General features: G+C 33.6%; 1 protein-coding gene and 1 non-coding gene across 17 annotated transcripts in view; both read right to left on the reverse strand.

Moving 5' to 3' along the window:
• The window catches only part of PPP1R9A (protein phosphatase 1 regulatory subunit 9A), a 311,401-nt gene that overhangs the window by 113,544 nt on the left and 183,030 nt on the right, over positions 1-14,827 (reverse strand). For all 16 annotated transcript variants that reach the window (XM_073238811.1, XM_073238810.1, XM_073238815.1 and 13 more), the window contains one exon: positions 6,872-6,976. In XM_073238811.1, the coding sequence (XP_073094912.1) occupies positions 6,872-6,976 (105 nt within the window). The remainder of the gene's footprint in view (positions 1-6,871; positions 6,977-14,827) is intronic.
• On the reverse strand, positions 9,815-9,921 carry LOC118972670 (U6 spliceosomal RNA). The gene has a single exon (XR_005061743.1). It is a non-coding gene; the product is annotated as a U6 spliceosomal RNA (small nuclear RNA).

The following is a 14,827-nucleotide window of genomic DNA, read 5'->3' on the forward strand; positions in this document are numbered from 1 at the left end:
ACATAGTATCATCAGTCTTTTAAATTTCAGCCATTCTAGTGGGTGTGCAGTAGTACCTCACTGTAATTTACATTTCCCTAATGATTAATGATGTTGAGTAGCATTTCATGTGCTTAACTGTTTATCTTCCTTGGTGAAGTGTCACTTTAATTGATTTGCACAGTTTTGATAAGGTTATATATCTCTTATTGTATTATAAACATTCTTCATATCTTCTAAATAACTGTTCTTTGTCAGGTAATTATTCTGCAAATACTGTCTTCAGGTTGCTTTTTCATTTTAGGGGTACTTTTTGAACAAATGTTTTTAATTTTGTAGTTTATTTCTTTTGCTTATATTTCTTTGCTTTTTATTTTAAAATATCTTTGATTAACCCAAGATCACAAATATTATTGTCTGTTTTCTAGACGTTTTATGGTTTCAGCTCTTACACTTAAGTCTGTGATCAATTGAGTTGGCTTTTATATATACTGCGGGATAAGGGTCATTTGTTTTTGATGTGATTATCCGATTGTTCCAGCACTATAAGTGGAGAGGACCGTAACTTCCTGCATTGAATTACCCTGATACATTTGTTAAAAATCAATAATTTATGTCTGTGCATGCCTACATTGGAGCTCTCTATTCTGTTCCATTAATCTGTATTTCTATTATTATGCCTAAACCAGACTGCTGCAATTAGTGTAGTTTTAGGCAGGGAAAATTCTCCAACTTTGTTCATTTTAAAATATGTTAATTTCTACAAAAATTTCTGCTGAGATTTTCATTGAGATTGTACTTAATCTCAAATTTAGTGAAAATTGGAAATGTTAACAATACTGAGCATTCTGATCCATGAATATGGTCTGTTTCTTCACTCATTTAGATTGTTTTTATTGTCTCTCAGAAATGTTTTGCTTAAGTCTTTAACATATTATGTCAGATTACCCTTAAGTATGACATGTGTTTGATGTTTTCATTAAGTTATTTTTAATATGAATTTTCAATTCTTTGTTGTTGGTAATATAGAAATAGAATTGGCCTCAGTATACCAACCTGTCTCCTGTTACCCTGTTTGACTCATTTATTAGTGCTATAGCACGTTTTGTAGATTTCTTAGGATTTTCTACATAGATGACCATGTCATCTGTGAAAAGAGAGTTTTATCTCTTTCTATTCAACCTATGCGCTTTCCATTTCTTATTCTTGCTTCACTGAACTGCAATACAGTGCTGAATAGAAATGGTGAAAGTGGACATACTTGTATTGTTCTTATACTAAGGGGAAAGCATTTGGTCTTTCATCATTAAGTATGACACTGGCTGTAGATTTCACTTAGATGTTATTTATCACATTGATCAAATTCCCATACATTTCAAATTTCCTGAGTTTTTAAAAAATATCTCCATCTACTAAGATGAGCATATGAGCATATGATTTTTCTCTATTATTTTATTAGGATGGAAAACTCCATAGGTTGAATTTCAAACATTAAATCAACCATACATTCCAAAGATAAATGTCATTTAGCCGTAATTTCTTATCCTTTTTCTATACTCCTGACTTCAATCTGCTAAAATTGTGTTAATGATTTTTATATCTACATTCATGAGGAATACAGGAAGTAATGATTTTTGTTTTAATGTCTTTTTCTGACTTGGATAAGATGGTAATGCTGCCCTCATAAAATTAATTGAGATGTGTCCACTCTTCTATGTTCTAAAAGAGTTTATGTAGAATTGGTATTTTTCTAAAATTTGGTAAGATTCACCAAGGAAACAAACTCGAATTGGAACAAATTTGCTGGAAAGCTTTAACTCTAAATTAATCTCTCTCTCTCTCTGTCTCTCTAATACACACACACACATTATTTTTTTCTTGAGTGAATTTTGGTACTTTTTCATAGTATTTTCTTGCAAGAAATTTAATCATTTATTCTAAGTTGTATTTGTTAGCATATAAAGTTCTTTATAATACTAGTTAATCCTTACAATAATCTGTTGGATCTGTAATGATGTGTTCTCTTTTCTTCTAGCTTATATCTTCTCTGACATGAATTACCCTAAAACTTACAGACTTTTTATCTTTCATAGTTTCTCTGAGTCAAGAATTCAGAAGAGACATGACTGGGTATTCTGCTTAGTGATTCTCATAAAGTTCAATCAAATGTTGATGGAGGATGCCGTCATCTGAAGGCTTTACTGTTGCTGGAGGACCTCCTTCCAAGGTGCACTCTGCACATGGCTGGCAAGTTGATGCTGGCTATTGACAGGCCTGTTATTCCTTGTTTGTGCCTCTCCATAAGGCTATTAGAATGTCTTCTCAAGATAGCAGCTAGATTTTTCCAGAGCCAGTGATCCAAAAGACCAATGTAGAAGCCTTTTATTGCCTAGACTCAGAAGTCACACATCATTACTTTCTTCATATTCTAATTATCATGCAGATCAGACAGGAGTCAGTGTGGGAGAGGACTGAACAAGAGAATCAATGCCAGGAGGAGAGGCGCATCAGAGGATCATTAGGCAGACGGGATGCAACAAACATGGTAAAGTGATACTGACTTGGAGTTTGGACAACATAAATAGCATAATATAAGAACTTACTCACTGAAAAAGGGATTTTTAAACATGTCTAGTTTTTAGATCCTGTTTTTGTATGAATAACTTATGAAAACTACCACCTAAATTATATGCAGAGGATTCAAATATTATTTTTAATAAATAAAAACTGAGAAAAGAATTTTCCTTACATTGAATTAATGAAGACCCATAGTTAAAGGAATCAACTATGTAAATATTGTATGATATAAGGCTTATTTTAATTTTTTTTTTGAGGAGGGACTGGAAATAATACAGATAAAGGATCATACTTTGAACACATTACATTTGATGCACCTTTTAGAAAGCCACATGAAGACATCAAGAAGGAAGATGGATAATTCTCAGGCTTATACAAGAGAGGAAAGCTTTAAACAGAAAAGAAAATAGAGAACAGGGGCAGCCAGGGGAGCTGAAAAAGGCCATGGCTTTCAAATAAGTTGGTAATTTGGAAGATAAAGTGAGAAACTCTTAGAACATATTAGTAAAAATGTAGACCGATGGAGATTCTTAAAGAAAAGAAGATGCTACAGGATATGCCCAGGATAGCTAATCCCATTTAATACTGGTTTGAGAAGAGAGGACCAAGACAGTGAAAAAGAAATAAAATAATATAATAACAGAAAATTTCCCAAACCGAAGTCTTCAGATTGAGTCCACAGTAGAATTACACAAAAATAAAATGAGCAAATACACAAACACAGATCTTGATACAGCCTGGTAAAATTTTCAAAAACCCAATTATGAGGGGAAAAAAAATCCAAAAGATGAAACTGTAAAGGCCTATAATTGGATTAACATCACACTTCTTATTACCAATTACAGATATTAAGGACAATGGACATCTTCATAACAGGGATGGAAAAGGATTTGAACCTCAAATACTATACCCAGCAATATTTGAGGGCCAAACTCTGCATTTTCAGACATGTAAGCACCCTGGCAGCTATATATAACCCAGAGGAAATTAAGAAGACTAGAAATACATTAAGATTCCATTAGAACCTTCATGCCTTGAAGAGTCTCCCTTGGAGTGAAAAAACTGAATAACACAAGATTACTTTTTTTTTTCCTGTCAGTTCAGTCATACTATTTGATTCGAAGGCAACTAATATTTTCATAACCATCAGATTATAAATGCTGGGCTTTTTGGTATGAAGGTGCTTCATGCATATGCCCATGATGGTTTAAAATCGAGACCAACAAGTACTGTGAGGCCGGGTGTGGGGCTGATACATAAGAGTGTGTCTGAGTCCTCCACCCCCATCACCCCTTCAATGCTTATCTTTTCCCTGCTGTTGCTGTTGTTTCATTTCTAAGTATAAACTGTTTGAGTCCTTTTTCTAATCTGTCACTTAATTAACATTACAGTATCACAGTATTCATTGTGAATACTTGCTTTTAAATGATGTCGGTAAATGGATGAAATAATAATTGCTTACCATTCTCTGACACAGGCCGGGGCTTCCAATCCCCCAGGAAGCTAGCCTGGTTTGAGCTGAACCCCATCTTCACAGTGGCCTAATATACTTTAACTCATATAAATGATGTAGGGGTTGAAAAACACATATACTCTTGGAAGTTATCATATTAAAGTACTTATAATTTCTCTAGTATGTTAAAAATGGCATATTAATGACACCTTTGTTAGCACTATTAGGTAATAAACTCAGGTATAATAAAATAATAAAGCAGACTAAGAGGTCAGATAGAAGATTCTCTCTAAGTGTAAATGAAGTCATAGAACTTCATTGTGTGATTTTGATTCATACCCAGTACTGGCACCAATTTCATATACATTTCTAGGAAATAAATAAAATCTTGATCTCCAAACTTAAAAAACAATCACCATCCAAATCTGTTTAAAGTTTCTTATTGCCACTAGGTTCTTATCTTTTCCCCTCATGCTCTTTGAAGCCATGAGTTCCACACATTTCTCCTCCCAGATCTATGCTTTGTAGCTAGAAAAACACCAAACAAAATTTAGTAATGTTTCTGATATCCCTTTCTGAAAATAAATTTTAATAACCACTAAAGGTGACAGCTAGGTCACCAAATGAGTAAGAAATATAGAGCCACATATATTTTAAATCCTCAGTTTAAAACAGTTCATTGAAAAAACATATCTAGTTTTTAGATCCTGTTTTTGTATGAATAACTTATGAAAACTACCACCTAAATTATATGCAGAGGATTCAAATATTATTTTTAATAAATAAAAACTGAGAAAAGAATTTTCCTTACATTGAATTAATGAAGACCCAGGGTTAAATAATTTCAGGGGACAAAGGAGACTAAGGTCCCATTTTGATATCAACATTTTTTTCAAAGCCAATAAGGAAATAAGATTTTTGCTTTCAAAAATGAAAGCAGAATATTCTGTAGCCTTAAGGTTAAAAAAGTGGTATGAATGATGAGTGTTACCAGGAAGAAAAGATCACTAGGAGATAGGGGGGTCAAGGACAACTTCTTGGAGGGCAAAGGAGCTGAAGTATGTTCAAGATAAGTAGGTTCAAAACAGAAGAGATTATTTCAAACAGAAAAAAAAATGGCAGAAAGAAAGGCACAAAAACGGTAATTCACAAGTCCATTTTGAAGTATAACGACTACACTAGTATGACTGGACCAGAGCAGGAATACAGGGAACAGTAAGTGATAGGATCGGGTTATGAAAGGTCAGTGATACCAGGATAAAGAGCTTAGAATGGAGAGCCACTGAAGCTTTCTGAAGAGGAGAGGGACATAATGGATGCTGAATTATCATTTCTACCCACAGGTCTTTGTTGTTCTACTCCTAGTTATATGGAAAGAGTTGATTCCTTTTTCCATAATAGCCCTGCACATATTTGAAAACTGCTATTATGTTGTTCCTTTAGGGGTTAGGATGAGAAGGAGAGTTTGAAGAAGGGAGAGACTGAAATTAAAAAAAAGATGAAAAGCCATTTGCAATCTGTACAAGGCTTGAATTGATAACAGCACAAAATTATGAAGAGAAAGAAAGTGATGACTATGATTTCATATAACTTCAAACTTTTTTCCAACTGACAAATGCCCTTATAAATGAATGGATCTCTTACTTATTTTACTTTAAAGCCTAATAGGCAACTTCATAGCCAAGTTCTATACTGACACTGGAAAACGCTCTCTTAAGAACAGACCAGCAATCTGCAGAAAGACAACCACATTTACAGAGGGGACCCACCCATGTGGCTCCAAGAGCAGCAGGCAGCTCTTCTGTACTCTTTTCGTTCTTACACATACTTCTCTTGGGACAGAGTATTCTTGAAGCATTGGCACAGCACCCACTCGAGTCATTTATGTTGTATTCCTTAGACATTCCCTTCAGCGTTAAAGGGTGCTTTCCAATTGAAAAAGTCCCAATTCTAAAACAAAAACTCATGCTTGTGCAACATACAATATGCTGCAATAAAACCCTAACGTCAACCACAAAACAGCAATTTTCACTCATCGATATTTTCAGGATATTTGGCAGATTCATTTTTATGATAAACTAAAACACTTCATAATTACACATGCTAAGTAATTCCTCTATGGAGTCTTTCATAGGACTGTTGGGAAAGAACAATAAGCAATACTATATTAAAAAAACAAGTACCCTATGACCAAATAAAATGGGTTTCAAGCCTTGACCTAAGTTGGATCAGGACTACATTCTTATCTGTTTTCTAAACTACAATTTTCAGAACCCCAGCATTGCATATAAATTTCAAGGCCCAAAAGACTATACCTTCTGTCATATTAAGTTGGAAAAAATAGTTACCAGAGATTAGTCCTCCCTGATTCTTTAGAACAAGAGATTTTTAAAATGCATTTATTAACTTAAGAACATTCAGTCTGTTTGTCTAAATAACATGTATCACTGGATATATGTATAACCATTTCAATTTCAATTTGCTGTATAACTGGTTTTATTAAAAATATTTGGAACTGAATTCATATTTATTGAAGTTATAACTCAAAATTCCATCTGCCTAAAAATTTTTACTATCTTAGCAATAAGGCAAACTAACATGGCTCAGTGATTAACCATACTGATCCACACTAATTGCTTCATATATTCATGTCTTTTCTAGAATACTGTAGCTTTCACTTTTTAATTACATTTACATGCACTAATGACAAGAAGGAAAAATTAAAAACTAATGGCAAGCTTTTAATATTTAGGTAAAATTCTCATTGTAATTTCATATATCTTATAGTTACAATTGTAGAAAACTAAAATTCAACAAAGTACCAGGTAACCAAACTGTACATATTTGAAGCCATGTATTTACCTGACATTGCCCTTGGTGTTTCTGAGAACTGTTGCAGCAAAATTCTGTGTGACACCCACCAAGCTGATTCCATCCACTTCCACAATCTGGTCATTGACTTGTATTCTTTGGGAAGGGGGGGAAATTACCCACAATTAATTTTTCTGATAATACATTCCTAAAAAATGAGTTGATAAATTACCAGATTTTTAAGATAATATTAGTCAAGTGATTAATGTTTTTAAAAGATTGGAAAAATAAATATGAGCAATACTAAATGGAGAGATTCAGTTTATCCAACATCCATATTCCTACCACAAAGAACTGATAACTGCTAATGTAGAACATTAACATAATTTTTGCCTTTAATAAGTTACATAAAACTTAACAGATTTAGCTGAAATAAGCTTTGGCCTTATACATAGTCCTTCATCCACCTCTCCTCATAAGGAAAAACATCACCAGGAGCCATACACTTGAAATAGGTAACACCCTTAAATATGTAATGCAGACATATGTATATACATATGTGTAAACAATGTATATTAGGAACAGTATGCAGTATTAGTGTATAATGCTTTTAAATTATATACATGTTTTATACATAACATTTTTTATTTTTCAAAATGAGATATTTCAATCATGGAGAAATGCTGAGGGAATTAGATAATAAATATTCATGTACCCAACATGCAGCTTTATCAATCTCAGCACTGTGCAACAAATGAGTCAGATTTTTTCTAAATAAATATATTACAGAGAAGCTGAAGCACCTTTATTATTTGTTTCTGATTCTATTCCCTTACTGCTTCTACAAATCTTCATACTAATTTTGATGCTTGCTCTTTCTACCAATGTTTTAAAATAGAAATAAAGTGTATGCATGGATAGGCATAATACATGTATACTTGCAGTTTTCAAACATTAAAGTGTATGTCTCTACAATTTAGTTTGCTTCACTCAATGTTAATATGAGATTTATCCATGGTTATAAATACAATGCTAGCTAGTTCATTTTAACAACCATGTTGCTTAACCATCTCACATAGTTTTTTTCCAGTATAGCCTGTTTCTGGTTTTCCTCCAGGTCTAAGTAGTATGGCCATTGGTACCACTGTGGTGGTTAACATTAAAGACTTGCCTTAGAGGAAAAAAAAACAAGAAACAAAAAACAGTGAAGTCCTTTTTAGCCAACTCCAGACTCACCTAGCTTAAATACTCTACCAGATCAATCTTACTTGTGATGAGGTTGTGAGTTACAGCTTCAAGTAAATTTGTTTTATATTTTCTTTTATGTTGTATATACATCACATAAAACTGAACTAGGGCTCCCACCTGAGGGACTCAGAAGGGAGCTGAAATTCAGCCCTCATCCTGGCTGCCAAGGCATGTACCTACTGCAAGAGATTTTTTCAAATATGCAGAAAAGTACAACAGGAGCCAGCAGTGGCCCTTCCCCTACTGGTTAGGCCAGCCTCGTGACTAGTTCTGAATCTACCGAACTGCAACAGGTAGTAGAATGGAACAGCTTCGAAACTTAGATTCCTGGAGGCGGACTCCTCCAAAATCCTCATTCAGAAGATGTGGAATAAAGCACATGATAGATTTTTGAATTATTTACCAATGTCATCTATTAGAAATAAAGTTGTCATTCACATACGAGTCTTTATGTGGACATATGTTTTCATATCTCTTAAAAAATACCAGAGTAGAATTGCTGGCTTGAAAGGTTAAGTATATGTTTCATTTTAAAAGAACTGCCAAACGGTTTTCCTAAGTGGCAGTAGAATTTACATTTCCACCAGCCATGAGTGTTTCATTTCTCCAAATCTCTGCCAAATTTTATTGTCAGCATTCTTATCAGTAGCCATCCTAGTAGTCATACAGTGGTAACTTGCTGTGGTTTTAACTTGAATTCCTAATGACTAATGATGCTGAACATATTTTTGTATGCTATTGGCCAGTTATATATTTTCCTCTTTGAAATAACTGCTCAAATCTTTTGTCCATATTTTTAAATGTTGTTCTTGCTATTTAGTTGTAAGTGTTCTTAATTTTCTGGACACAAGTCCTCATATGTCTGTTTTGCAAATATTTTCTCTTTGTCTAATTAATAGCTTTTAATTTCTTAACTGTGCTTCTCAAAGAGTAAGAGCTTTTATTTTAATGAGTCAGTTTTTTATTGAAATATAGTTGATATACAATATATTTGTTTTATGTGTACAACACAGTAATTTGACAATTCAATACTAAGTGCTCACCATAAGTGTAGTTACCATCTGTCAATATACAAAGATATTACAGTATTATTGACTATATTCCCTATGCTATACTTTCATTCCTATGACTAATTTATTTTATAAATAAAAGTTCATCTTTTTTTTTCTTCACCTATTTCTCCCATTTTCCTATCCCTCTCCCCTATGGAAACCACCAGTCTATTCTCTGTGTTTATGAGTCTATTCCTGTTTTATTTGATTTTGGGATTCCACATATAAGTGAAACCATATGGTATTCGCCTCTCTCTATATGATGTTTTTCACTTACCGTAATACCCTCTAGGTCCACCCATGTTGTTGCAAATGGCATGATTTTACTCTTTTTTATGGCTGCGTAATATTCCATTGTATAAATGTACCACATCTTCTTTTTATTAAAATATCATTGATATATAATCTTATGAAGGTTTCACATGAATAACACTGGTTTCAACATTCACCCATATTATCAAGTCCTCGCCCCCTCCCCGTTGCAGTCACTGTTCATCAGCGTAGTAAGATCCTATAGAGTCATTACTTGTCTTCTCCATGCTGCCTTCTCCGTGCCCTACTTACATTGTGATTGCTAATTATAGTGCCCCTTAATCCCCTTCTCCTTCCCTCCTCACCCACCCTCTCCAACCCTTTCCCTTTGGTAACTGCTAGTCTCTTCTTGAGTCTGTGAGTCTGCTGCTGTTTTGTTCCTAAAAATATGGAACACTTCATGAACTTGCATGTCATCATTGCACAGGGGCCATGCAAATCTTCTCTGTATCATTCCAATTTTAGTATATGTACTGCTAAAACAAGCACTGTATCACATCTTCTTTATCCATTCATCTGTTGAGGGATATTTAGGTTGCTTCCATATCTTGGCTATTGTAGGAAGTGGCAATAAACATAGGAGTGCATATATACTCTGAATTAGCGATTTTTCTTCTTCAGACAAGTTTCCAAAAGTGGAATTACTGGTTTGTATGCTATTTCTATATTTAGCTTTCTGAGGCACCTCCATACTGTTTTCAATAGTGGATGCACATTCTCATCAACAGTGTAGGAAAGTTGATGATCCACATGTCCTGTCTCAGAAATCTATTATGTAAGGATACAAAGATTTTCTCCTGTGTATTCTTACAAACTCTTATATAGATCTACAATTAATTCTGAGTTAATTTCATGTATGTTTAGGTAAAGTCTGTGGTTCAATTTTTTGTTTTTCCATATGGATATTTGATTCTTTTGGCCCTATTTGTTGAAAAAACACATTTTACCATTGAATTATCATGGCACTTTCACAGTAAGTCAACTGACATATATGTTTCAATCTATTTATTTTCTGTTCTACTCCATTCATTTACATTTCTATTTTATACCAAGAACACATAGTCTTGGTTACTTATGCTTAATAGTAAGTCTTGATAGATAAGGTCAGTCTTTTAACTTTATTCTTTTTCAGAATTGTTATTCTAGGTTCTTTGCATTCCCAAATGCATTTTTGGAACTATCTAGTCAATTTCTACACACACACACACACACACACACACACACACACACACACACACACACACACAGCATGCTCGGATTTTGACAGATCAATATTGGGACATTTGGCATGCTAACAGTATTGAACCATCTGTTCTATTACATGGCATGTCTCCATTTATTTACCTAACCAAATATTTTATTACCATCCACCACAATGTCATCTCATTTTTCATTTTTACCCAACAACATCCTCACATCCTCACATAAAAGCTCTGAGACAAGCCATACCCTGAAAGAACTGTTCACATCCCTGCTTTTGTATCTTTTACAAACCATTTGCCCATAAATCCCTTCTCTACCCTCTCCAAAGTCTTCTCTTCAACACCCAGCAGTTATGTTAACTTCTCCTTGAGAAGTTATCTGCCTTTCGAAGCCCAGTGATCTTCTTCATCCTTTGAACCTCTCCTATATCACATATTTTACACCTCCACCTAATGTTACATGTTACCAGATATTGTTTTTTATTTCTTGATGTGTAAGGTCTCACTAAGCAGACAGATTGCAAATTTCTTGGGTCTGTATCCAAGCCCAGAGCAATAAATATGTATTGTTAGTCTTATTAAATCATTTTGGGAAAAAAAGGAATAGAAAGAATTCCTTGTATGTGCAGTTTTATTCTCTGGATGGGACAAGTTAAATGTCCATTTTTAGGATAACATTTTTGATACACTGTTGTTGATTAGAATCAAAAGAGGCAAATGCCTACCTGTTTGGTTCCCTTTTTGTCATTCTGTTTATGACATTCCTTTTTCTCTGATAAAATCTTTGTTGGCCAGTTGTCATTTAAAAATATTTCTCAGAAACTATCTAGAAAACATTTTTTCCTGATTAACTGTTACATAACCAATACTGTTTTTAAACTTTATACCTTTACTATATAATTCTATATTTCCTTGTGTTGTTTTTTAAGATTCATTTTGTCTAGGTTGAGGATAGGGACTTCTGGTTGAAAGTTGATTCTAAACTACTTTAATGGCCAAAATTATACTTGTATTTCTTCCTAAATAAAATAGGATGCTCTCTCTCAAGTAGTATGTGCTCAATATACACTTTGACAGTAATATCTCATCAGTGGTTTTCCATGACCAACTCTCCAAGCAACTTTCATGGGAATTCAAATGCTTGACTTACTGATAACTGTGGAAGATAAAGGCAAGAAGAAATTCTTTATCTTTCAAACATTTAATTAAAATGTTTAAACTTTTGATTTTGAAAAGCCAGATTAATGTTGGAGTGTGCAATTTGAAAGATGAACACAGTTGGCCTTTCAGGAAAAAAAATATAGCTGAAAAGCTCGAACTCTCAGAAAGAAAGACAGTCATTGTCATACTTTCATGCCTTTAATCAGGTAAGAGCATCTGAGAAGGCAGGCATTTTAAGAAAGGAAAAACTTAAGGATAAATAAAAGGAGTACTAAATAGAGGACAGAAAACTTTTAAAACAGAGGTTTTTTTTATTTTTTAAAAAGCCAAAATGTATAGGGCTAGCATTTACTTGGAGGACCTAAAAGAAAAAAAATACAGGTTTTTATACTGCCAGCAGACAGAATGCCCAGAGGTGAAAGAATATTAGGGAGATGACTGCCTTAATGGGCAAGAATAAAGAAAGAATAAAGTCAAGCAAATTTTTGAAAATACACATCTTCATACAGAGTAATTTAGATAAATGTGATGAGGTAAATACAATTAAGGGGATATTTCTAAGTATCCTAATCAGAAAAAAGACAGCAAAAGTGCTGGAAGCTATAAGTATAGAAAATAATATGCTTACTTCATTGATTTGATTGATTCATTCAGTCCTTAATTTAGCAAGAGTCAATCCTGACTTATTCTAAGAATGGTGAGACTTCTTGGGATACAAACTGGAATGACGTCTGGTTCCTGTTTGAGAGTATCATACACATACACATACATACACACATATTTATGTACATATAGAGGTGTGTGTGTGTGTGTGTGTATTTGTTGCAGGGATTGGAAACATGGGAGTGTCTAAAATACACTAAACATTACAGTAAGTGTGTTAAGAAAGGTCTGAACAAAAAAAGGTAAATGTTAAGAGGAGAGGGCTATTGACTCTGAGCATGGGTCAAGAGAAACCAGAGCAAAGAAAAAACTGAGAATAGATTCACAATGAAGTCATGGGGTTTTTCCACATAAGCCAAAAAAAATCAACAGCCGTCATATATATTGTTATCAAAACAAAACAAAACAAACAAATGTCAATGTGACCCTCAAAGACTATGAGATTACTGGAAATTACCTTTAGGAAAAGCAACAGAACATTAAAAACTAGTCATAGGAAATTTGCCAAAAAAAGAAAATGATTGAATCCTAGAACAGGAATCAATCCATCTATAAATGGGCTTAAATGCTTATCACAGGTGTACCAACATGGTGCTGTGGAGGACACCAGAAACATAACTGTGGTCCCTACTACTAATGATCTAACAGTGAAGGGACACATACTCAATAGACATAACATGATGACAAACAATTTTTAAAAAATTACATTTGCAAGTACAGAGGTGAAGAGATAGTTAAGTGATTTCATTGACAGAAAGAAATCTGAGGCAAAGTAAATCTAGACCACCCACCCACCCTACAAGTCTGGTGAAAATTAAGCATGACCAGGGAGACTGATGACTTAAGGGACAAGGTCCCAGCCATTGGTGGCAAACTCTAGATCTACAAAACTAGAAAAACAATGAAAGCTTAGAAAAAAGAAGATGGACTGGGGAGAAAAAATATAATTTAAAATGCATACCACCACCACCAAGGGAAAACAAATTTACAAGCATTTTCCTGATACTGGTTGGGGGTTAGAAAGGGATATTCCATTTCAGAGTATATAACAAGTAAAATATTAAATGTAAATTAATGGTACTGTATGTATTATAGTAAAATTTTTAAATGTGTAATTGATAGTCTCTTTCTTAATAATGCATTTGATTGTTTAACTTCAGTAACTATTTGTTATTTAGATGCTTTCATTTACAGTTTTCCTCTCATTTTCTATAAACCTTTGTATCTTCAACTATGATTTCCTTAAAGAATTAACCCTTAGTTTATATAGAGAAGGTCTACTGTAGCTACCATGTATGCTGGTCCTAAAGATTAGCAAATATGTATATGAAAGGGTTAGCATAGTAATCGACCTATCATATGGCCTTAACACACTGTAGTTTTAGTTAATTATTATTTTGAATCAGATGTGCAAGAAAGTTGGAGAAAAGAACTAGTTAAAACAATAATGTAATCATCCTGATTAATGAGAGAAGTGAATATGCACCTAATAACATTGGCCTTCAGTGCCAACATGACCTTGGGTAATGACTGGCAAAAAATGGAGAGCAACTGTATGTACCCCATTGTTCAGAACAGGTACGTAAATGCAGTGATAGTTGTAGAAGGATAATCTTGGGATAAACTTAAGGATAAACTGGGAAAGGTCAGCTGAAAGTAGCCCCACAGAAACTAAGGAATAAGAGAGAGCCCTGATCCAGAGCTGTGTCCAGAGAAGGAACATCAAAGAGGGACATTCCAAGGAAAGAAATATACAACATATTATGCAGATAAAATAGGTGAACGAATAAAAGACAACCAGGAAGTTTCACATCTAAAGTAATGAAAAAGCAGTTTAACATGAAAAAAAAAAAGACTACTCTGATCAAGAGAAAGGAAGAAAGAAAAAAAGGAAAAGAGTAATTCAATTTATTTTATGTTGAATCTGAGATGAAAATAAGGTATGAGTGATATAAGTGAATAGGTTCTACATGCACTAAGACTGGGTATGATGTGGGAGTAATTTCTATAGAATCATTGAAAAAATCAGCTCAATGACTGAATAAAAAAATGAGTTCAAGAAAATAAGAGTTTTACAACACAGAATGAAAAATAGGGGGAAAAGGATCTATATAGAAGGAGAACCTGGGAAGTATCTCTCTCTTGCATACACACACACACACACACCAAGAAAAATCAACAACAACAAAAAACTAAGGAAGGGGACATGGATCTCAATAAAAATAAGTAATTATAAATTTACTCTGAAAAGTTTAAGAAGAGTAGGTCTATGAAAAGGTTACTGGATACCTCAAAAAGTAGGCAAATAATTTTCAAGGCAAAAAATTAAAGGTATAAACTAAAAAGATAATTTTAATGTACTTAAGTTT

This window comes from Manis javanica, chromosome 6, assembly GCF_040802235.1.
Source record: "Manis javanica isolate MJ-LG chromosome 6, MJ_LKY, whole genome shotgun sequence".
Classification (NCBI taxonomy): Eukaryota; Metazoa; Chordata; class Mammalia; order Pholidota; family Manidae; genus Manis; species Manis javanica.